The sequence below is a fragment of the Gastrolobium bilobum genome, unplaced genomic scaffold (genome assembly GCF_033153095.1).
Source record: "Gastrolobium bilobum isolate Gb01-03AN ecotype WA unplaced genomic scaffold, APGP_CSIRO_Gbil_v1 utg14285, whole genome shotgun sequence".
NCBI classification, from domain to species: Eukaryota; Viridiplantae; Streptophyta; class Magnoliopsida; order Fabales; family Fabaceae; genus Gastrolobium; species Gastrolobium bilobum.
In genome coordinates, this window is record NW_026897131.1 from 238,938 (window position 1) to 264,374 (window position 25,437).

At 36.3% G+C, this 25,437-nt stretch overlaps 1 protein-coding gene across 1 annotated transcript; it reads left to right on the top strand.

The window, feature by feature from the left end:
• Window positions 1–1,780: 1,780 nt before the first annotated feature.
• LOC133304399 (lysine--tRNA ligase) lies at window positions 1,781–24,328 on the top strand. Its single transcript, XM_061504438.1, has 18 exons — window positions 1,781–1,935; window positions 2,027–2,102; window positions 2,320–2,388; window positions 2,483–2,648; window positions 2,748–2,841; window positions 3,811–3,896; window positions 18,752–18,891; window positions 18,969–19,028; window positions 19,503–19,628; window positions 19,711–19,993; window positions 21,792–21,891; window positions 21,985–22,141; window positions 22,792–22,935; window positions 23,027–23,095; window positions 23,191–23,334; window positions 23,411–23,474; window positions 23,553–23,664; window positions 23,987–24,328. Exons 1-17 carry the CDS (start codon window positions 1,874–1,876, stop codon window positions 23,579–23,581), a joined length of 1,869 nt encoding a protein of 622 aa, XP_061360422.1. The 5' UTR covers window positions 1,781–1,873; the 3' UTR covers window positions 23,582–23,664; window positions 23,987–24,328.
• Window positions 24,329–25,437: the final 1,109 nt, after the last annotated feature.

Consider the following 25,437-nt stretch of genomic DNA (forward strand, 5'->3'; position numbering starts at 1 on the left):
TACACAATGAAAAAGCGTATGCCGAATAACACTCATATATTAAAGATTTATTTTATTTAAATTGCACATACCATGTACAAATCTATCTGCTTTTTTTATTTATTATATTACTGTTTTTTTGTATATTTTGTATTTTTCATTTATGTCATCAGTTTCAAGTTAAAACCAAATTTGTATTTAATATATCAATGTTATAATAATCGGATGAACTAGCCGGGCCGATTTATGTGCACCCTCACTAAACAAAAAGTTTACATAGCAGTTTCAATGCTACGCCTTTAGCCACTCGACCATCCAGAACCGATTATGGTTTGGTATTCATATTGGACCTGCCATATTATAAAATTAGTGCGATTATATTATTTTTTATAAAAAGCGATGATCCGATCGATTCAACCGGTGACCCGACCTGGTTCATAAAAAAATAAATTTAGTTTATTCTCATCAATTGATGTCTTTTTTTTTCTCACACACAAAAAATTTATTTTCTTTTGAATATTTAAGTGATTTGTAGCAAGGTTGTTGAATCGCAATACGTATCGTGTATCGTTTGACCCATTTTTTGTATCGTATATCGTAAAGCGTATTGAATTGTAAGATACAAAAATATAATAAAAAAATTTAAAAATTATGAAAATATTTACTTTATTAATTCAAATTTTTCAGATTGATTTTAATTTGAGTTTAAATCACAAATAGAATCTTTATTTTATTTTCCTTATTATTTAAATAGAATCTTTATTTTATTTTCCTTATTAATAATAATTTTTTATATTTTTTAATTTAAATGATAAATCAAGTCTTTATTTCTTTTTTATATTAAAAATTAAAAATTTTAATTTAATTTTAGTATTGTAGATACACGAAACGTATCGTATTGTATGATATCTGATACAAACCCCTTTCCCAATACACCCCATAATATGTATTGCTGCGCTTGTGAATCAAATTGTATAGTATTAATTGTATCGTGTGTAGTACAATATTAATAACTATGATATGTAGCTTATTAACTTACATAAATTATGTACCTATAGCACTTATTTTATCTTGGTTACGCTTATGCAATATGGATAGAATTTTATAGTTAGAGATGTCATCGACTAAACTTGAAATATCAATATCATAAATATTATATGTTTGATTGATCTTTTTATTAAAGAATGATATGTAATTTATTATTTTTCATCTTAAAATATTTGAAATTAATATGTTTTTATAGATATTTAAGTACGAGGAAGGATATTATAACAACCAATTAGTGTTACTATCAATCAATCTTACCGTTAGATCGATTATGTTGATACAACGGTTATATTTATTTTCTTTTTTGTATGGTTATAATTCTTCATATTTAATACTTTATATTTATTTTTACCTTTGTATGATTATGATTTCTCATATTTAATGCTTTCACTTTAAATATGAGGAATCATAACCACATAAAGATGAAAATAAATATAATCGTTGGATCAACATAATTGATCTAACGATGAAATTAATTGATAATAATATTAGTAGTAATATTACTTAGTTGTTACAATATACTATTTCATAAAGTAATATTATTTTAATTATTCTTTTAATTATTAAATATTTAATAATTTTATACAGGCTAATAAATCTAAGTGAAAGCTCTTATTTTTTGAATATAACTCAGATGAAACTTATAATTTCAAGCTTACAGGAAACTAACAAGCTACATCAAACCCAATAGTTTTTCCACACCTATTTAAACCGAGTATAGGCTAGCGGCTAGCCTATTTAGGCGCGCCGTATCTTATAACCCTAGTTCCAGAGTGCTCTTGCTCACACTCACACTCTAGTTTGCTTCTCTCACCCAAACCCTTCCGGCGACCCTCTTTTTCTACCGATGGAACCTCCTTCGGAGCCGCCAGCCACCGGAAATGGCGCCGGTGAAACCAAAAGCAAGAAGTGAGTGTTCAAAAACTATCTCAATGCAAAATTGACTTCCCCATCACCATTGAATTGATTTTTTTATTCTTTTTTATAATTTTGTTTGTAGTGAACTGAAGCGGGAATTGAAGAATAAGCAAAGAGAAGAAGAAAGGAAGCGCAAAGAGGAGGAGAAGGCTAAAAAGGTACTTCTCATTTCCATGTTCCGGAACCGCGGAACACTACGATCAATTAATGATTTGACGTTCAATTAGTGGTGATAGTTTTTCTTTTTTTGTTTTTAATTCAATTTTTTTAAATATATTTCAGTAAGATTTTGTGTGATTTTATTCTTTGCATTTGTACTTCAATTTCTGATCTTAAATAGAATTTTATTTATAGTTTATAATTTTTCTTTTCTAGGCAGCTGAGATGCAACGTGCTAAGGATAACAAATCTGCACCTGCTGATGACGATGATATGGACCAAACCGTATAGCTCTACTTTTGTCACTGCAATGTTATCATGTTATTTCAGCTATAGAATATTTTGATGAAGTTTTTTACTTTGGGTGTTTTCACTGCAGCAATACTATGAGAATAGGCTAAAGTATCTTGCAGCTCAGAAAGCAGAAGGGAATAACCCGTATCCGCACAAGTTCTCTGTGACTCTGTCTTTTGATCAGTACATCAAGAATTATGGAGGCTTAAGCGAAGGGGAGCGCCTTGAGGATGTCTCTGAGTCTTTGGCTGGTAGTCAGCAGTTTCTGTGTCGAATGTCGATGATTTTTTATTTTCGTGGTTGATTTTGTTGTTATTTATGTTGGTTTTAATAATCTTTCTGCATTTCAGGCCGAATCATGCTCAAGCGAGCCTCTGGTGCAAAGCTTGTCTTTTATGACCTGTACGGTGATGGTTTCAAAGTACAGATTATGGCTGATGCAAGGTACCCAACACTGTTATCTCCAACATTGCTAAATATAGTAGAACTGCAAAAGACACTGCATAATGGACTCTTGTTTTGATTGCACATGTAGATAAAATGGTGGTACAAATTAATATAGATCATTTATTAGACTTTTTTCTCTGGGGTTGTTTTGTGGAATTTTATTTCAAATTGTGTTATATTGATTGTCACGGAGCAGAGGACTTATGAGATGCTTGATGTTGTTGAACCATATGAAAAAGTTTATTAGCTACTGACGAACATTTTGTTAAATGATTAAATCAGAGTAATATTCTGAATTACTATCTCATAGAAGTCTAGTCATACAATTATTTTTACACTGTGCATTATCCTTTTGTGTCTTTTATAATTTTATTACACACAGACCATAGGCTAATATAAATTGGCAGAATAAAGTGAAGTCTCTTAATTTAGTAGAGGGAGATTATACTTATAACATATTTTTGTTTACAACCTTTTACAACCACTTTCTTTATACTTGGATTAAAATCTAATGAACGGCTGTCACTTGATGTTATCTTGTTACCGTTGATTTGATTTTGATCTAAGGATAAAAACAGTTGTTATAGAGGTTGTAAGCAAAAATAGGTTGTAAATATAACATCTATCAATCTAGTCTCATCAAATTTTCGTACTTTTCTTTATACAACTTTGTGTAGGTGCTACTATGCTAGAGTTATGAAGGATAATATTTAGTTGCAATAATTCAAGTACAGCAAATGTAATTTAAAAGAGTTTAAATTACAATGTCATGTTCTATGGTATTCCTGGTTACCTTGGTGTTTGACTAACTTAGATGTAACTGTTTGGGTTTTCAATTTATGATGCTGTTAGTGTTTTAATCCTTTCTTAATGCTGTCTTTTTCTTACTGTCAGATCCTATATTTTCTTCTTTTTATCCTGTCTGATTTTAGTGGGACAGAAACAACTGATATCTCTGAAATGCAGTGAATCAGACTTGGATGAGGCTGAGTTTACCAAACTCCATTCTAATGTGAAGCGTGGTGATATTGTTGGTGTCACTGGGTTTCCAGGTTTGGCAGCTACAAACTTTACGTTTTCTATTTTTCTTTTTCTTTTTTGACTTTGTCATTATTCAATATAAGGTCGGTCTCCAAGGGCCCATTTCCTATGAATGATAGGATAAGGCCCGATAGTGTAAGAACTTTAAATTTTTTAATACAATGGAGTGTTTTGTGTGGCATTTTATATATGTATATATATACACACACATATGTATATATGTACTGTATAATTCCTTATAAAATTTATATGAATATAGTATATTTTCAAGTAAAGAGGATTTTTATTAAAAATGTTAAATTTTTTCCAAGTGTTAAAAAAAGTCCCTAAGGCCTAGAAAAAAACTCTTGTCCACTATGTACATTCAATAAAAAAAATCAGTTCCATTAGTCAATGATTTTTTTTTTTTGGTGGGGAGGGGGAGGGTCTTGCAAGAGCCTTGGACTCTTACTATTATGTAACATATTTATATGCGCTTGTGTAGTTTTTTAAAATTTTCATATGCACTTTTTCTTTTAATTATCTATGCACCAAATGTGGATTGCGGCATGTCGTAGCCAACCCCGAAATATAGTGCACTACTATTTCATATAGCGCTATAGCGGGTTGTGGTTGCGAAAATCGTGGAATAGATATATGACAGAAATAATGACAAAAATAAACATTTTTTATAGGGAGAGATAACAGAAGTGACAGAGAAAGACGTAGATAGACTAAAAACCCCTTAAAATATTTATGTTACACATTTGAATTTAGGAGAAAATTGACATTTTGCCTTATGACAACAATATGGCCGCAAATGCGATCGCAATGGCCTCTATTGCATTCTGGTGCGGCAAGGCGCAGTTTCTTGCAGCGAGGCACCGCAATCATTGTTGTTAAAACGTCGTTCCAACTCGTAGAAACGTCCGTTTTTATGTTTTTAGGACAAAAACGTTTTAGAACGGTGGTAGAAACGAAAATGAGGTAGAAACGGTTGAAACCCCGAGTTGGCTTGGTTGACTTAACGAGTTTACCGAGTTGACTCACTGGAGAGAAAAAAACAGAAACAGAGGATATTTTGGGGTGATTTCCCCCAACTCAAAAGTGCTACGCAGAGGGTGGTAGCTGGCGTTTTGAGGCGGTTCAAGATGGTGCCCGCAGTGGCAGAAAGGGTGGAGTCCAAACTTCATTCCCTTCATAATTTTGCAAATGGAAGGTGTGTTCCTTGGGAGGATCGAGGAAAGGCTTGGTTGAAGGTAGAAAAACGATGATGGGGATGAATAGATTATGATCTTAACCATTTATTCCTTTTGAAGGGGATGGATGGTTGTCATTTGTTTGCAGTTGTAGCAGCACGCGGATCAATGACGTGATGTGTGGAGGAGTAGGGAGTGTTCAATGACAATCGTTGATCTAATAATGATGGAAAATTGAGATTGAATTAAATAGGGTGACGCGGATCTATGAATTCTCGTGCGGGAGAGTAAAAAAAAAAAGAAATTTTGATTTGTTGGCTGCTTCTGAAAATGGGAGCTCAAGAGTCAAATGCCAAAAAATTGGGCTTTAGTTTGAACCCGTTTCCCAAAACCTCAAATACTTGAACTCAGATCCTGCACTCGTTTGTAGGTGAAATAGATAAAAACATTAACTAAATAAATAATTATAATAAATAAACAATTCTAATTTTTTTCAAGCCCATCATTCTAATAATCTTCTTGATTATTAAATAAAAATATTAAGCATTAAAATGTTTTTAAAATACTAAAACAATTATTTTCTTGGACTTAAATTTGTGATGATTTATGTATTGGTGTGTTTTGATTTTATATATATTGGATACATTTTTTTTGTTTATATGTAGTAAACTCTTACGTTTCGTTTACGTTTTTAAGATTTTACGTTTCTGCTCACCCCTACTGTTTCTACGTAGACTCTACGTTTTAACAACATTGACCGCAATGCCCATGCGGCGCTATTGCGGTGCAATTAACTATTATGACTACTACGTACAAAGATTGCCTCAGCGCACCCTCGCTAGTTGGGGTTTAATGGGGAGTGGTTTTATCTATGCACTACTACATAATGAAGTATTACAATTTAATTTTATTCTTGTATTTTATTGTTTATATGTATAACTGATTAATTTTGAAAAGAATATTATTACAAACACTATTCAATTTGTCAATTTTATAAAATAAAGAGAGTCATAATTAACCATAACAAAATTGCTACACATAATTTTTGAAATAAAAAGTTTATTATTATTTTTAATTTGGATTTCCCTCTACATCATCGTCTCAGTGGAAGGAACTCAATATGTTACCAATGTCTATAGCGACCAAAGCATCGACTGGAGTGTTTCAAGTGAGACGTCAATTGTTGCCTCTTATTGGTGTCAATTTGGATGTGGATAGAGCATTTGAGCTTCTTATGTATCCCGGTTTGATTCGTAATCAATTAAGATTTGATTTGTAATTAATTAGGATTTGATGTCTATATTTACTAATATTAGGGATTGTAAATCTTAGATAAATAGGATGGGGCTGCTGAGTGATTCCTCGTGCCATTTCACAAACCCTTTTCATCATGAGAGCAATTGATATGAGCATCTCTAGCAGCAAGGTGATAGGATTGACCTACTGGTAGAACAGAACAAGAAGAGAGATGAGAAAAAAGAATTCTTATTCAGAACAATGTTGATTACAATTCAGATCCTTCTCTTCTCATTCAACTTCCTATTTATACAATCATAACCCAGCTAACAGAATTTCCCTAACACACACATATGCTACTCTTTGATTTACATAACAGAATACTAATCATGGTTACTGCTATAGTAACCCTGCTCCTACCACATGTAGTTCTCCCCATCTAGTCTTCTCGGTCTCCTTCTAGATCTCCTTGGCATGTCTCCTCCCATCGTCTCCATTGGGCTCTCTTGCTGAGCTTGTATCTGCTCAGCCTTGCTTTCCTCTTCATGTGAGTGATTTGTGGTTAATATCACTCGATCCACTGTTTCTTCTAAACACGTGTATGGACCTGTTTCAATGGGAGTTGTTGTGTTGGTTATTGGGCTTGTGGTGTCGGTTGTTGGGCTTGGGTTCATTGGGCTCATATCAACACCTCCCCCATTAAAATTAACCTTGTCCTCAAGGTTGAAAGAAGGGTATTGGGCCTGGAAATCCTCCCAAGGTTCCCATGTGGAAACATCAGTCGGCATGCCATCCCATAGGACTTGTACCCACTGCACTTGTTTATCTTCGAGCTGCTCCACACGGGTAGCTAGGATTTGCTTGGGTTCCATCACTGGTAGTCCTCCACGGACTATATCAGGTACAGGCAAGGATTGTATGGTACTGTCCCCACAAAAAGGTTTTAGTAAAGAGACATGAAAAGTATGGTGGATTTTGGCATGTGAGGGCAATTTCAACATGTATGCCACTGCTCCCACTCTTTCAAAATTTCAAAAGGCCCAAAATATCTCCTGGCTAGCTTATTAGAGGACCTGTGAGCAAGTGATGTCTGTCTATATGGCTGTAACTGCACCTAAACAAAGTCACCTATCTTGTACTGCACATCTCTTCGGTGTTGATCCACCCTGTGTTTCATAGACTCTTGTGCTTTCTGCAAATTATCTTTCAACTCCTGCAGAATGATTTGTCTATCTAATAAAAGCTGCTCCACTTCTATGGGTGCTGTGGTGGAAGGAACATAATCCAAAATAGTAGGAGGATCACGCCCAAAAACAGCCTTGAAGGGAGACATTCCAGCTGAACAATGATAAGTAGTATTATAACAAAATTCTGCCCAATGTAATACCATTGACCATCTCTTTGGAAAGTCAGCCACAAAACATCGAAGATATTGCTGCAGAATGCGGTTCACCACCTCGGATTGGCCATCTGATTGTGGATGATAGGCCGTTGTTCTCCGTAATTGGGTACCACTTCTCTCAAACAATTCAGTCCAAAACTTACTAAGAAACACTGAATCTTGATCTGAAATGATGGACCTAGGGAGACCATGCAATTTGCAAACTATATGTGTGAATAAATCTGCCACCTTGGCAGCAGTATACTTTTGCGGCAGGGAACCAAAATGGCCTTGTTTGGATAAACGATCAACAACCACTAGAATGGTAGTATGGCCATGAGATAAAGGTAATCTTGTAATAAAGTCCATTGACAAGTCTTCCCATATTCTCTGTGGTATAGGAATAGGCTGCAACAAACCAGCTGGAGGCTGAGTTTGATACTTGACTTGCTGACAAACTGAACAAGATTGGACAAACTTCTTGACATCTTGTTTAAGGCCAGGCCATTTGAAGGATGCTGTTACCCGAGCCATGGTTTTTTGAATACCTGAATGTCCACTGGCCAGAGTAGAATGAAACTCCTGTATAATTTGTTGAACCAAGGGAGAAGAGGGATCAATAAGGAGTTTTCCCTTTTCCAATAACAACCCATTTCTGACTTCCAAAGAGCTGCTGTTATCATCAGACGTAGACAGTTTGCTGTACTTCTCTTGGAAGAAGGCAGAATGCAAATTCTCTTGCTGTAATTTTGCCAGGAGATCCACTTGCACCACAGATTGTGTTGTAAAAGACAACTGTGTAGGGTACCGAGAGAGGGCATCAACCACCCTATTATCCTTTCCAGGTTTATAGACAATTGTATACTGAAAGCCTAAAAGCTTGGCCAAGTAGTGCTGCTGTTCTGGTGTTTGGATTATCTGATCCAACAATGCCCTTAAACTTTTTTGATCAGTTTTGATGAGGAATTTTCTGCCCAAAAGATATTGCCTCCACTTTTTAACTCCCTCTGTTATGGCATATAATTCCCTGACATAGGCATAAGCCTTTTGCATTCTTAAGGTGGATTTCTTGCTAAAATAGGAAATGGGATGCTCATGTTGAAGGAGGACAGCTCCAATACCCAAATCTGAAGCATCTGTTTCCACTACAAACTCTTGAGTGAAATCAGGTAAGGCCAGAACTGGGGCTGAAGTCATTGCAGTCTTGAGGTGATTGAAAGCCTGTTGTGCCTTCTCATTCCATTGAAAAGAATCCTTCTTGAGCAGGTCCATGAGAGGGGCAGCAATTGAAGCATAACCACTAACAAATCTTCTATAATAGCCTGTAAGGCCCAAGAATCCCCTTAGCTGCTTCAAGTGTGTAGGGACTGGCCACTCCAGCATGTCTTTGATTTTATTATGGTCCATACTGGCCCCAGAGACTGAGACTATATGCCCCAAATATTCTACCACTTTTTGGCCAAAAGAACACTTGCTTCTTTTAACGAAAAATTGATGTTTTTCCAAGGTAAACAGAACTGAACGCAGATGATGCAAATGTAACTCCAGAGAAGAGCTGTATGGTCTAACATTGACTGGTTTGGAGTGAGGCTCCAAGTGTATGGCATGATCCAGCTGTCGATGAGGTGGTAAATCCTTTGGTTCCTGGAACACACAAGCAAATTCTTCCAACAATTGTGCCACCTGGTGGTCCAATGCAGTTTCGGTTCTGTTTGTATATGAGTCCAGAAGAGTCAATTGGAATAGAGAGGCCACTTGACCTTGCTGCTGCATTTTCTTGAACTGATTGAAGGACATTGGAGATTGATGTTTGTCCCCTTGTAGCTGAATTGAAGCACTATCCCAAGAAAACTCCATAGTGAGTTGGTTGTAATCGAGGACAATAGGACCGAGGCCTTGTAGCCATTGCACACCCAGCACCAAGTCTGCCCCTTGTATGGGTAAGACATAAAAATCAATCAAAAAAATGTGCTTCTGAATTTGAACAGGAACAGCAGGACAGAAACCTTCACACTTAAGCATGTGTCCATTGCCAACCATCACATCAAACTGTCGATCAGATGACAGTGGAAGGCCTAATGAAGATGCTACCGTCGGTTGGAGGAAATTGTGTGTGCTCCCCCCATCTATTAAGACCACCATAGCAGACTTACCAATATGTCCTGTGAATCGCAGTGTTTGTGGAACAACACAACCAGAAGTTAAGGTGGTAGGGCGAAACGATTTTACCTCTTGTTGAATCACAGGTTTAAGGCCAGAAGTGAAACAACTAAGGAGAAAGGATTCAGAAAGACCATCGACCTTATTAGACAAGGTCTCGAATTCCTCCTGATATTCGGTGACAGAGCCTCTCTGTCTCAACTTGGATAACTTGCCCTGATAATCTTCCAATTCGGAGGGTCCAAATCGAACCTGCAGAGATTGCAAAAAGGAATCCCAAGATTCAATCTTGGTATTTTTGTGGAGCCACTGATAGAAGGATAAAGCCTTCCCATCGAGATAAAAGGAAGCTATACGAAGACGTTGACCTTCCTCAATGTCATGAAAATCAAAATACTTATTGATTTTGTAAATCCAACCTTGTGGGTCAGAAGAGCCATCGAACCGAGAAACTTTGATGCGAAGATTACGCGTTGCTGCGGACTCACGATTGTGCCCTGTGTTGCTGTGTCCAGAAGAAGATGGAGAGTGGGTACGCTCCTTGTAACTATCAAAGATCGCGTCCAACTTGCATGTAATTTCTTGTGCATCTGGTCCTTCAAACCTTCAACCTCCGATTGCGTTTGGTCCAAACGATCGTCGATTGAACGAGCACGTGTCTCGGGAGCCATCGTTCAAGGATGAAAGCACCACTTGATAGGATTGACCTACTGGTAGAACAGAACAAGAAGAGAGATGAGAAAAAAGAATTCTTATTCAGAACAATGTTGATTACAATTCAGATCCTTCTCTTCTCATTCAACTTCCTATTTATACAATCATAACCCAGCTAACAGAATTTCCCTAACACACACATATGCTACTCTTTGATTTACATAACAGAATACTAATCATGGTTACTGCTATAGTAACCCTGCTCCTACCACATGTAGTTCTCCCTATCTAGTCTTCTCGGTCTCCTTCTAGATCTCCTTGGCATGTCTCCTCCCATCGTCTCCATTGGGCTCTCTTGCTGAGCTTGTATCTGCTCAGCCTTGCTTTCCTCTTCATGTGAGTGATTTGTGGTTAATATCACTCGATCCACTGTTTCTTCTAAACACGTGTATGGACCTGTTTCAATGGGAGTTGTTGTGTCGGTTATTGGGCTTGTGGTGTCGGTTGTTGGGCTTGGGTTCATTGGGCTCATATCACAAGGTTGACAAGTAGGCCTGAGTCATTCTTTAAAATGTCACTCTTTTACAATTTTCCTGAACCAGAGACCGCTGGCGGTTTTTCTTAGGGCTTATAACTATTGTGCTTTTTCTTTACCGTTTTCATTGCAGTCAAACAATTAGGGCCTTGTATTTTCATATCCTTCTCGCATGCAACTTCGCTCACAGTTGATAATTCGGGTGTAACATGATTATCGTTGCATTCATGAGATAATTTAACATGGCAAAAAAAATCAATGCCTTCACAAGGAAGGTCTAGATCATTTAACATTTCTACGAAGGAGAAGTTGAATCCTAAGGCATCCAAGTTGGGAAAATCATTGACAAATATGTCCAATTCCTTTAGATTCAAATGTAGAAATTTCATTGAGCAATGGATTTTCCAAGCTCTTAGACATCAGAGTAATCAAAATCCAAGTTGCTTCTAACATGATCACTCTTAATTGTCTTCTCTGAATTTATCTTGACAGGAGAAATGCAACGACTCATCAATATGTAAGCCATTTTGTTTTGTAGACTATAACTCTCTCGGTTGAAACTTTAGTTGTAACTTGCAATATTGTTATGATAGATAGGGGGAGCCCAAAATAGGGGAGGCCACTAACAATGGCTTAACTAAGGAACCGAACAAACAATGAGTGGTCTTGATGCCACATGTTAACCTAATAAATTAAGTTTGTGTCCTTTCACTTATATATTCCATAGTCCATTTGTTGCTGATGTGAGACTTAATTAGTCACGCACTTGTATTTCTAACAATTCTTTGAAATTGGAGAGTCGCACGGAGCAAAAATTGGGGACTTCTTAAATAAGCATTGAGCAACATTGGATCCCTGAACTTGTGACCCACTAGTTATGTAGCTTTCTTGTGAAGATCAAATTGCAGAAGAGGGCTGAGCTACCATTGCATTATTGCGAACATTATTAGATTGTTGAAGTGCATTTTGATCTTGGATGGAAAATTTTCTATTGGATGATCTACCACGAGATAATTTTTTGCAGTTGAAGGAGCATCTACGACTTTAGTATCCTTTCTCTTTGTGTCATGTACATTCGTCATGGCTGTTGAGAAATTTCCACCCTCAACATTTGAATTGCTAGATTGAGGTTGTGATTGTAAGGTTTGTAACTAAAGTTGGAACACCTAGATGAGGTTTGTAACTAAATTCTGGTTGAGGAACAACCGTATCCACATATTTTGCAGCAGGTGCAACAAGGTTTCCACTAGCATTGTAAGCATTCATGACATTTTGCATGCCTTGCAACAACATCTGAACCTGGATTTTCTCTCGTTGTACCTGTCGATGATAACTTCTCCTACACTTGATCCATCTTCAGAAATGAAGCTTCTTCCCTCATTGCCAATTCACCCATTCAAGAGGCACCTAAGACCTTGTTGACTTTGGGTGAGATGCTGGATGAGAATATCTACTTGAAAGAGCATAAGGTGATGTTAGATCAGTAAAGGGACCTTTTAGGACAAGAAAATCATGTTCATATGTTTTTGTGAGGCATGCAGAGTGCCTACAAAGCTAGTGGAAACCTCTCTGATCTGAGTCTTGGTTGACTCTACAAGGGATGACAGGGCATTCACCTCGTCAACTACATCTCGATATTGACCACAACTTATTGCCATACCTCAAATCAACCTGGGGCCAAGATCTACATTTCTCTCCTGATACCTTGATCTCCAAGTCTATTGTGCAAGTTTCCCTATGACTTGTCACTTAACAATCGGTAATTGCGTCCTACTTGAATTTAACCTTATCTCGTGGAAGACGAAGAATCTACGACTATTTCCCGATCTTCTGCCGAGGCTGAATATTGTGCCATGGCTATAGCCACTTGTGAGCTCATATGGTTATCAAGTCTACTCTGAGCAGCGTTAAAACTTTGTTTCCAAACGTAGAAGCGGATGTTTCTACGTTTTTGGGTCAAAAAACGTGTTGGAACGATGGTAGGAACGAAATCTGTGTAGAAATGATTGGAACGCCAAGTGGACTCGGTAAATTCGGTTTACTAGACGAGTTTACTGAGTTGACTCAATACTGAAAAAATAAAACAAAAAATGGAGGATCAACATCAATTACACCTTTATTCCAAATTAATTGGGGTCGATGGTAGATGAACCCAAATAAAAGATACGAAAAGGTTGGAAAAAGATAAAAAATAAATAAATAAAAAATAAAATAATAATAATAATAATAAATAAATAAATAAAATAGTTATTATATATATATATATATATATATATATATATATATATAAAAGAAATAAAAGAATGGGAAAAGAAGAAGAGGGGAAAATGAAGAGGAAAAAGACTAAAAAGGGACTATCTGGAACATAGGAATAACAACAGGTTAACCCTCCACCATGCTTATAGCTTTTCTCCATTCCGTTCTAAGGCACACCGTCTGCCAATCTATACCCCACTCCATTAAGTCTTGTTTTACTACCTTCCCCCGAGTAAGTTTTGGTCTACCTCTACCTTTCTTTGTATTGAGCTCTTGGTAACAAACTTTTGTTCTTATGGGAGCATCCAAGGGCCTTCTCATTACGTGCCCAAACCACCTCAATCTATGTTCTCTCATCTTTTCAGCCACCGGTAATACTTCTACCTTTCGTCGAATATCTTCATTTCTTATTTTATCCAATCTCGTATAACCGGACATCCACCTTAACATCCTCATCTCTGCTACTCCCATTTTATGCTCATGTTGTCTATGTGCTGGCCAACATTCAGCTCCATATAGCATTACAGGCCTTACTGCTGTTCTATAGAATTTTCCTTTTAACTTAAGGGAGATTTTGTGGTCACACAAAAACCCATATGCATTACGCCATTTCATTCACTCTGCTCTGATTCTATGATTTACATCCTCATCAATCTCTCCATTTTTCTGCAAAATGGATTCCAGGTATCTAAAAACATCTTTCTTGTGTACCTCTTTGACCACTTAGATGCACCGGATCTTGGTCTACATCTCTTACCAGAGAAAACTCACACTTCAAATACTCAGTTTTGCTCTGACTTAACCTGAATCCTTTAGATTCCAACGTGTTTCTCCACAATTCAAGTTTTCTATTAACACCGTCTTTGCTCTCATCAATAAGCACAATATCATCTGCAAACAACATACACCATGGCACTTCCTCTTGAATATCTTTTGTTAGTTCATCTATAATTAAGGCAAAGATATAAGGACTTAGAGTCGAACCTTGGTGTACACCTACCGTGGTAGGAAAATAACTTGATGTTCCATTACAAGCTTTCACACATGTAGTAGCCCCATCATACATATCCTTGATTGCCTTTACATACTTTGATGGTACTTTTTTATTCTCAAGAACCCACCGTAAAACTTTCCTTGGAACCCTATCATATGCTTTCTCAAGATCTATGAACACCATATGTAAGTCCTTCTTCTTTTCTCGATATCTTTCCATTAATTGTTGCATCAAGAAAATGGCTTCCATGGTACATCTTCCTGGCATAAATCCAAATTGATTTACAGAAACCTTGGTATCTCTTCTCAAGCGATGTTCAATAACTCTCTCCCACAACTTCATAGTATAGCTCATTAGCTTAATGCCTCTATAGTTAGAACAATTATGTATATCTCTCTTGTTTTTGTAAATAGGCACAAGCATATTTTTCCTCCATGCTTCAGGTATCTTATTTGTCTGAAGAATCTTATTAAAAAGATTAGTCAACCAATTTACTGCCACATCTCCCAAGCCTCTCCACACTTCCATAGGGACACCATCAGGTCCTAAGGCTTGATTAGTCTTCATCCTCTTTAAAGCCTCCTTAACTTCATGTGTGTTAATTCTGCGGCAAATCTTCTATTCAAATCATCATAGGCATCCTCCAAGTCCACCTCGCTTATATTGCCATCCCCATTAAACAACTTGTTGAAGTAGTTCATCCATCTTTCATTTACATCTTTATCTCTCACCAATAGTTTTTGGTTTTCATCCTTGATACATTTAACTTGGGTGAGATCTTTACTTTTCTTATCCCTTATTTTTGCAAGTTTATAAATACCTTTTTCACCATCCTTGCTCCCAAGATTTTTATACAAGTCGGCGAAAACCTTGCCTCTAGCTTCCCGCACTGCTTTCTTTGCATTTTTTCTCGCCAATCTAAACTTTTGCAAGTTCTCTTCATTGGGGCTTTTATGAAAAGATCTAAAGCATTCTTTCTTATGTTTAATTGCCTCTTGCACCTCTCCATTCCACCACTATGTTTCCTTTGCATGAAATCCATTTCCTTTGCTTTCTCCCATCACCCTCCTTCCCATATTTTGAATACACATAGCCTTCTCATTCCATATTGCATTTGCTCCTCCATCAAACTCCGAAGGTCCTTCATGCAACATTCTTTCATTGAACTCTCTCTTTTTCCTCCTTAAGCTTCCACCGTCTTATCCTAGGGTTCTGGGCCCTCTTCATCATTGAAAGAACTTTGTTAAACCGAACCTCCAGGACTACCAGCTTATGTTGCGTAGCGACACACTCTCCAGGGTAGACCTTACAGTTGATACAAGAAGTTCTATCTACTCTTCTAGCCATAAAGAAATCAATCTGACTACGATTATGGCCACTATGATATGTGATTAGATGTGACTCCTTTTTTTGAAAAAGGTGTTCGCTAGCATCAAATCATAGGCTAGTGCAACATTCAAAATATCTTCTCTAGTCTTGTTTCTTGTCCCATAGCCAAAACCTCCATGAATTCTATCAAAACCTCCATTGCTTTTACCAACATGACCATTTAGGTCTCCTCCTAAGAAAATCTTCTCCTCTCGTGGTATCCCCTTCAAAACCTACTCCAAGTCTTCCCAAAATCGGCTCTGATCATTTGGTTGCAATCCAACTTGGGGTGCATACACACTGAGGATATTCAAGATTAGATCACCCACTACAAGCTTAACCAGAATAATCTTGTCGCCTTTCCTTTTGACATCAACAACTTTATCTCTGAAACTTTTATCGATCATAATTCCAACACCATTTCGACTCTTATTTATACCTGTGTACCATAACTTGAAACCAATTTCATCCACTTCCTTGGCCTTTTCTCCAGCCCACTTAGTTTCCTGCAAGCAAACAATATTCACTTTCCTTCTAGCAAAAACATCTGCTAAGTCCCTCAATTTGCCCGTTAAGGTTCCTATGTTCCAGCTTCCCAATCGCATCCTTAACCCCTGGGCTGTACTTGCCCGCCACGCTCGCCCATCTGTGTGTTGGGACCCTGACATACTTCTCACCAAATCCGGGTGAAGACCTAGCGCCTTGCCTTGAGGCAAGGACCCTAGCACATTTATCACTACATCCGGGTCCTGATGCAGCGCCTTGCCTTGTGGCAAGTGCTCTAGCCCATTTTTCGCTACACCTCGGGCCCGATGCAACGCGTCGCTATGAAGGGTACACCCAACGAAAAATCATAAGGGTTCATCTCATAAAATATAGCTGCTTTTTATGGACGGTTCGCTACACCTGACGCCAATCCTCCTCCTTTATCTTGCTTGGGACAGACCATGGGTGCATGGGTGTGGGTATCGATGATTGCAAATGTTAGAAGTTACATCGCTTGTGATTGTAGATGGTTTATCTCGTTGCCACTATCAACATAGTCTTAGGCTCCGCATAGCTTAGAGCTATAAGGTAGTATGTAGTAGGTTCTCAGTAGCGCAGGGTAAAGAAGCGAGTCATGTAGGCATGAAAATGGTGTTTATAGAGGGAGAAAACAGTGAGATCCTTGTGGCAAAGCAACACGAATTGTGTAATTTGAGTTAGGGGAGATTCTACTTCCAGATAGATTGCTTCGCGTCTCAATGTAAATACAGAGAGAGATTAGCTTTTTGGAGGAGGAAGTGGAAGAAAATAGTTTGACTGAGAGGTAACTATTACATGCGCCGCTCAAAACATTTTTTTAGTGGGCTTAGCATTGGGTTTATCCCCTCTTTTTTCTTAGTGGACTTATATATAAATTCCAGAGACGATTACCCACTCATGCTAATTCCCCTAACAAATATCAGAAATTGACTCTGACTCCAATAACTTAAATTAGAGATGTTGATCTCTTTTATAATTTTATTATCTTTGTGTTTTGATTTTAATATGTATTATGATGACTGAGTTTGAACTTAGTTTTTATTTCCTTTAGTGTTTGGACTTAGGTTTGGGCGAACCGGAACAGTGGTAAAGCTATTCTTTCATGACTGAAAAGTCATAGGTTCGAATCCAGGAAACAACCTCTTTGCAACTATGCAAGGGTAAGGTTGCATACAAGGATTGCCTCCACCCCACACTCGCTAGTCGAGTTTAACAGGGAGTATTTTTTGGTTTGGACTTAGATATGTGATGACTTTGTATCCCAAAAATTATAAAATAAAATTGTGATGTCTTATGTATTAGTGTGTTTTGGTTTTATATATGTTGGATATGTATATATATATATATATATATATTTTCTTTGTATGTAGTAAACTCTTATGTTTCGTTTACGTTTTACGATTTTACATTTATTCTCACCCCTACCGTTTCAACGTAGACTCTACGTTTTAACAACATTGACTCTGAGACATTGGTCTTCTGCTTCGTCCATTGGTCTCTTTTTATTGTTATAATTAGGCTGAATTTTGCATCATTGCTAGTCCATTATATCATTAACGGGCTAAACATATCGAAATTAATTGTCATCTCATTTGGGATTATTGCATCAACCAAAGTTACCTCTAAGCATCAACTCGCCTATTTTTATTCACCTAGGCACCAGGGAGCGATTTTTGCTACATACTATCCAAGTTTCGTTTTCGGAATCTCCACACACCAACTTGAGGGGGAGTTTATGTCTCTTGATTTTTAATTAATTAGGATTTGATTTGTATGTTTCCCAATATCAGGGATTTTAATTTGCTATTTCAATGAAAAGTGATCGTAAATCTTAGATAAATAGAATGGGGTTTTTAAGAGATTCCTCATGCTATTTCACAAACCCTTGTTAATAGAGCTAGTCCAAGTTGGCAAATTGTTGGCCTAGCCTAACTCTATGCGGGGCTTGTGTTATTCGGACTGGCATGTTTGGCTCCCTTTTCCTTTATTTTATTTTTGGTGGATTCCCTTTTCCTTTATTTTTTTATACAATTAGAGTCCAAAAATGTTAACTTAAAAATGATAAGCTATACAAGTTAGTACTTGCATCAAACAACTATAAAGCCATAATTTCTTATATTAACTTACTGTATTGAGCCAAACGAGCCCTAATTCTGTCTTTCCAAGTATAAACACATACAATAAGGAGAATAAGGACTTTTTTAGAAATTGAAATTAGCCTTGGTATATGGGAATAAATTAAGATGTAAATATTGTGTTGATAATTTGCTTATTATTAGACTATTCTATCTTAAGTCCAGTAAATTCGTGCCTCAATGTGATTTATGACACAATTAGGAGCCATTTTAAGCACAAGAATCACACTGAAATCTTTTGCTAATTGCCGAAAATCGGAAACCGTATTAGATGCATTTATATCATTATAAAGGGATATATTCTGCAATCAGGCATATATTTTTCTATTTTGATGTTCAATACTTGAGAATTGAGATGAATTCTACAATATTATATTCTGGATTATAAGTTTGTTTACTCTTTAAACAGCAGTTTTTTCAGTTTTTCCTTGTTTAATATTCCAGGCAAAAGTAAGAAGGGAGAGCTTAGTATTTTCCCGAAGATTTTTGTGGTGCTGTCTCATAGTCTACATATGGTGCCTAGGCAAAAATTTGAAGGTCACCAAAAATCTGCTCCTGCTGATGCTGATAATGCAAATGTGAAGGTCAGCACAATTCCTCTATGTTTGGTTCTGTTTGATGACCATAAACAATGACATTGTTTTTCTTTAATGATCTGCAGGGACTTCCATGGGTACCTGGAAGTACCAGGAATCCTGAAACATACATTCTGAAGGATCAGGTATCATTTGCATGAAATGTACTCTATAGATACTTTCATTGTTCTCGGTCTTTTAAATTTTTTTCGTGCCAAACGCTCTCATTTGCCCGATGATTTTAACTCGAAATTAAACTAAAATTTCCTATTTTTGCACTGAATAGAGTGAAGTGAATCATGTTTGTTGATTGAATCCCTAATCAATAGCAATTGACTTCATAGAAATTTCAGTCCTATATTGTGTGATTGTTGAAGGACACAGTAAATTGCAATTTTGAAGCTTGCGTCCTTGGTTCTGTGTACTGAAAGTTAAAATGGATTTTTCTTCAATATTTTCTGCTTGGCATAATAAAGCTGTTTTATTAACTCTAATCTGTAGAAACTGAACTTACAGTTTTCTTTTGCATTATCTCCTGTTTGCTTCATCTTTCTATCAAAATATATTATTCATGAACTGACAAAAATGTGTTTTATTCAATTACTTATCCTTTTTTATAGGAAACAAGATATCGGTCACGATATTTGGATTTGATGCTTAATCCAGAGGTTCGAGAAATATTTAAGACTAGGTCTAAAATCATCTCTTACATTAGAAGGTTCCTTGATGACCTTGATTTCTTGGAGGTTTGTTCTTTGACTGAGTATTCTGATGCCAGATGCCTCTGGTTCTTTCCTTCCATTTACCTACTTTTTCCTCCGCTTTCAGGTTGAAACGCCTATGATGAACATGATTGCTGGTGGAGCTGCAGCCCGTCCATTTGTAACTCATCACAATGAACTTAACATGAGGTTATTCATGCGAATTGCTCCAGAACTCTATCTTAAGGAGTTGGTTGTTGGTGGGCTTGATCGTGTATATGAAATTGGTAAACAATTTAGGAACGAGGGCATAGATTTGACTCATAATCCTGAGTTCACCACCTGTGAGTTCTATATGGCTTATCAGGACTACAATGACTTGATGGGTATAACAGAGCAAATGTTGAGTGGTAAGAATTTACTAGGTGCCTTTTGATTTTCATATTGATTCTTTTTCATTTATCTTATCTTCAAGTCACCTACGTATTATCTGATAGGCCATGGGCCTAAAAGTTAGTGAATTAATTAGTTTTTATGGAAATTATATTAGAATATTCCTAAAGTATAGGATAAAAAGTAGGTAGTATGTGTAGTATGGATATGCATGAATTCAGTATTGGCTTATGGGGAAATTAGGAGACTTCTAGGGAACTCTCGAGCCTAGGTCTCTTGGTTTGAGGGGGAGTTGAGGTTTCTAAAGGTTTATTTTCTGCATTTTATTTTTGTATTAGTGTATGTAAAAAGAGGTTATGCCTCCATTGATAATGAATTCAGTGCTATATTTTTCTGGGTTTCGTCAATTTTGTCTCAGAGCACTTTCGATCTCGGGATGCTTCTGTCCATATCTAAAAAAAAAATGGAGTACAAATTGGATGTTGTGGAGCTCACATGGATCGAGTGGAAAAAGGAGTGGGAAGGGTGGAAGAAGCTATACGTCAATGGTGGGCTATGTAGCACCGATACGACACGTGACACGATACGACACGACACTCCGACACGTTAATTTTAAAATTTGTTAGATTTCGACACGTTAGGACACATTTTGATATTAAATAATATTTTTAATTTATGTAGTGTATATTATATTTAATATTCAATAATTTAACAAAAAAATGAATCTAAACTTATAATATTCACAAAATTTTGCAAACAAACATAAGATATCCCAAATATTTATATTAAACTCAATAAAATGATAATCGTAATCCAACGAATCTAATAGTTGGAACTAAAAACTCAACGCAACGCAACCTTTGAACCTTTTTTTGAATTTCTATAATGCGTGTTGAAGTGTCGGAGTGTCCGAGAGTGTCGGGAAGTGTCAGACACGACACGTCAGGGTTTTTGAAGTGTCGGTGCTTCATAGATGGTGGAAAAGAATTCTGAATGGAATGTGCGAGGGAGACAATTTGGATAAAAATGCGAGAATTGAAGAAGGAAAAAGAAAAAAGAAAAACAATCACAGTTGTAGGAATAATGATTTGGGGAAAAATCGAAGAGAGGAGGGTTGCTTTTTTAATGGACTTAGGAGTTTCCCATTTCCTAGCAATACAAGTGGCTCAAGAATGGAAGCTTCTGGTGGTTAAGACAGAAACATATTCCGTGGAAGTAGGAGATGGACATAGAGTCCACAATGAAGGGATGTGTAGGGGTGTGGTACTGTCATTACCAGAATTGTCAATCACTCAAGATTTTTGCTCAACATGCTTCAAACAATGGGATCCCGGTGGATGTTTTCTCACATCACCTATCCTTTTTCTTCACCTTGAGGACAAGGTGAGATTTGGAGGGGGAGTATTGATGGGCCATGGGCCTAAATGTTAGTGAATTAGTTTGTTATGGAAACTATTCTAGAATATTCCTTAAGTATAGGATAAAAGGTAACCAGTGTGTGTAGTATGGGTATGCATGAATTCAGTATTGGCTTATGGGGAAATTGGGAGACATCTATTGAACTCTTGAGCCTAGGTTTGTTGGTTTGAGGGGGAGTTGAGGTTTCTTGGGGTTTATTTTCTGCATTTTATCTTTGTATTAGTGTATCTGAAAAAAAAAATAAAAAAAAAATAATTTGAGATAAAGGTGTTGTTGATGTTGATGTTGTTGATTAGTGTATCTGAAAAGAGGCTATGCCTCCATTGATAATGAATTCAGTGCTATATTTTTCTGGGTTCCTTCATTATCATTCATAATATGGAAACCATTAAATAGGTATGGTTAAGGAGCTTACAAAAGGAAGCTATAAAATCAAGTACCATGCAGATGGGATTGATAAGGATCCTATTGAAATTGACTTTACACCACCTTTCAGGTACGTGGCTTAATTTTGCTGGTCACTTATGGTGGTTGGTTATAATTGTATTCTCTTTTTGAATGATTGATTTGGATTTTTTTATTGTTACAGAAGGATTGACATGATTGAAGAATTAGAGAAGATGGCAGGCCTCAGTATTCCCAAAGACTTGTCGAGTGAGGAAGCTAATCAATATCTAAAGGATGCATGCTTGAAGCATGAGATCAAATGTCCTCCTCCTGAAACAACTACTCGCTTGTTGGATAAAGTAACTTCCTTTCCCTTTTTTTTTAAAGAATAATCTCTTTTGTTTTTAGTTTTTCTCTTTATGTAAAAGCAGATTGTACTTTCTTTTTCCTTGTCAGAATGCTGCAAAATTTGTAATGGCACTGTTTATCAGTGGTGCCTTCTATGTCATACTTATTGTGGAGTTTCAGGTCTGATTTAGGATGATTAGCAAATAAGACCATGATAAGAGTTCAGATGTTGGATAAACTAATGTCTAGTTTTCTGTTCTGATGGTTGGGAAAATGAAATAGATAGGAATTGGAGGGTGGGGGGTTAGAACTATAAACATTCCAGTATTTGTAAAACAACAGCTAGCCATTCCATTACTAAAACTCTGATTTCCAGTAATGAGCTCTGGCGATTCTATTTAGAGAACTGTTACATTGATTTCTCTGTGATTAATATTATTGCAGGTTTAGTAAAGCTTGGATACAACTCTGGTCTACTACTTTTTCATCGTTTGTGTATTTTTCCTGTACTTTTTTATTACTTAATTATAGGTGTAAAGTTCCATTTAAATGCAGGCAATTCTAATTGCTGCACTTTGTTTGCCTGGATCTTTATTCCTCATTTTGAGCCTCTGTATGAGGTGTCTGCAGGATATATGATTGTATTCTTTTCATATTGCAGCTTGTGGGGCACTTTTTGGAAGAAACGTGTGTGAATCCGACATTCATCATAAACCATCCTGAGATAATGAGTCCTTTGGCAAAGTGGCACAGATCAAAACCAGGCCTGACTGAACGTTTTGAGTTGTTTGTTAATAAACATGAAGTAAGATATTGATATATATATGATTATTATTAAAAAATATTTAACGGATTCGTGCTTCTGGGTTCTGATCAATGTTTTTGTTACTTTTCAGCTTTGCAATGCGTATACTGAATTGAACGACCCTGTAGTACAACGACAAAGATTTGCTGAACAACTTAAGGTAATGAGATATGATACAACTGTTATGTACTAAACTGATTCTGATCAATAAGAGTAGTAACGCTGTAACGGTTTATTATATGTTTTACATGTCAGGATCGGCAATCAGGCGATGATGAAGCAATGGCCCTAGATGAAACATTCTGTACAGCTCTGGAGTACGGTTTGCCACCAACTGGTGGTTGGGGTTTGGGTATTGATCGGTTGACCATGTTGCTTACGGATTCACAGAATATTAAGGTTCTTGGTCTTTCTCTATCTACACGCTCACTTTATTCTGGCGATTTCTTACAATCTTCGGTCCTTTTGGTGACAGGAGGTTCTTCTCTTCCCTGCCATGAAACCTCAAGATCACAGCCCAGTGAAAGCATCGTTTACAGGTATACTTTTAGTTTTGATGATCATATAATAGAACTTTAATTCAAAAAGAAAGTCAAAACAGATTTCAATCTGTGCAGAAGCATCGTGGCCACAATTCAGGCTGTGATGTAGGCATGTAGCATCATTATATTGGTTACTGTGGCTGCAACACTAATAACACTCCGCGACTGGATTTTGGTGTTGACCGAGGTTTGTTAAATGCTGCTCTGCAGCAATAGCACTGCTACTTGCTGCTATTGATATGATGACTCTGCCTAGTGCATTCTTTTTTTTTAAATGAAAACGAGGGCGTAGAAAAATTATGTTTGTCATTTGATCCACATATTATGGAAGAGTTTTTACGAGTTAATTCATAACTATTACTTGTATAAAGGGCGAGGCTTCCTGTTGCCATTGATTCGTATTTAATGCATGTGTTTTTTAGATATGTTGCTCATGTTGGTTTTCATGTTATAATTCTTTTTTTGTTGTAGCTCAAGAGGTTTTTTTTCCCCTTCCTAATTGATTTCAGGAACATGAGAAATTCAAGATGATTAAGATGGGAACTCAGTTTTGATATGTGTACTTGATTAGTAGTCTTGCCATCGACTGTTCATACGTCATCTACACTTACTGATCTTTCTTCATGGGCAGTTAGCTATTCTATATTTTGTTTGACTTGAACCTAATTTAGGTAAATTAAAACATAAGCAAATCGTGTATTAAAAGCCGAAACCCCCTACAGTACCATAGTTGTTATTTGATTTATTTGGTTGGATTGCTCAGACTTCAATTTGCCGTTTGTTATTAAGCTTTCACAATTTGACCTATCGTTTAATAGTTACTTGTTAGCTATCAGTTCATAATCTCCAAAAGTTTCTGAGCAAGATTATAGGATTTTCACTCTTGACAATCATTACTTCACGCTTATTATATACATTTTCTTATTTTTCAAGCAGTTTTGATTCGTTTGCAATTTTTCTTATTAGTCTCTCCATTTGTCAAATTGATAAATAGACTTGCCATCAACTGAAGCCTATGTTGCTCCAACTCAATGTCACTGATCCATAAGTCTCTGTCCAAAAAGACGGTAAGACAGGCCACTTAGCTCCTTCGGTTCGTTCATGATGGACCCTTGATTGGACTAAGTAAATGGTGCCTTTTGCTCAGCCCAAAAGCAAAAATGTGTCTTTATCATATCCTTTTATTTATAAAGCCCTCGTACATTACTCGTCATATAAAAATTACAATAAAAACATAATCTTTTATAAGTACCCAAAATAAAAAAAGGGAAAAGAATAAATTATTTCAATACTCTTATCTTTATATTTCTTATGAGAATCCGACCTATTATATATTGTGATTAGAAAGATAAATTATATATGAAAGAAAAAACAAATATTGAAAGGTAGTCAACTGAAGAACGGAACTTAAACTGAATTATAATTATTAGAAAATTAATCGTTTTTTATTGTGTTTATTTGGTATGTATCTCTCGTCTATCTCAAAATTCTGTAGGCAAAATAAGCATTTGGATTTGTTCACATGTATCCCTTTTGTGAATTCACAGCCCTGATCTTTAAAATTAATGTGTCCTTATAAGTATGTAGTTGTTTAGCCTTTCTTTCTTTCTTTTTTTCTCCGTTTGAAAGTTGTTTGTTCCTTTGTTTGTGTTGGTGTTTTATATGTCTATTTTGTTCAATCTTCTGGATGTCTGGTGTTCTTTGGTGATATTTTGAAGCAAATATTAAGAAAGATTCCTAGATTTGCAATAAATTAAACACAAATCAATAATGTAAGAAAAAAAAAAATCAATCTAATCAACATTTTTTTGGTTTATTAACCCAATTAGTCAATTATTATCATGTGTAAAAGGTTAAGGATAATTCATCATCTTATATTTTATTTTAACGTGATTAAATCATGTCATTAATCTTAGTGAGAGAATCCACTCCCATAATTTTTAATTTTAATTTTTAATAA

Coding starts and splice junctions, on each gene's coding strand:
- LOC133304399 (XM_061504438.1), top strand. CDS start 1,874: ATGGAACCTCCTTCGGAGCCGCCAGCCACCGGAAATGGCGCCGGTGAA. Junction 2,103..2,319: donor AGGAGGAGAAGGCTAAAAAG/GTACTTCTCATT, acceptor TTTCTTTTCTAG/GCAGCTGAGATGCAACGTGC. Junction 22,936..23,026: donor TGTTTGTTAATAAACATGAA/GTAAGATATTGA, acceptor GTTACTTTTCAG/CTTTGCAATGCGTATACTGA.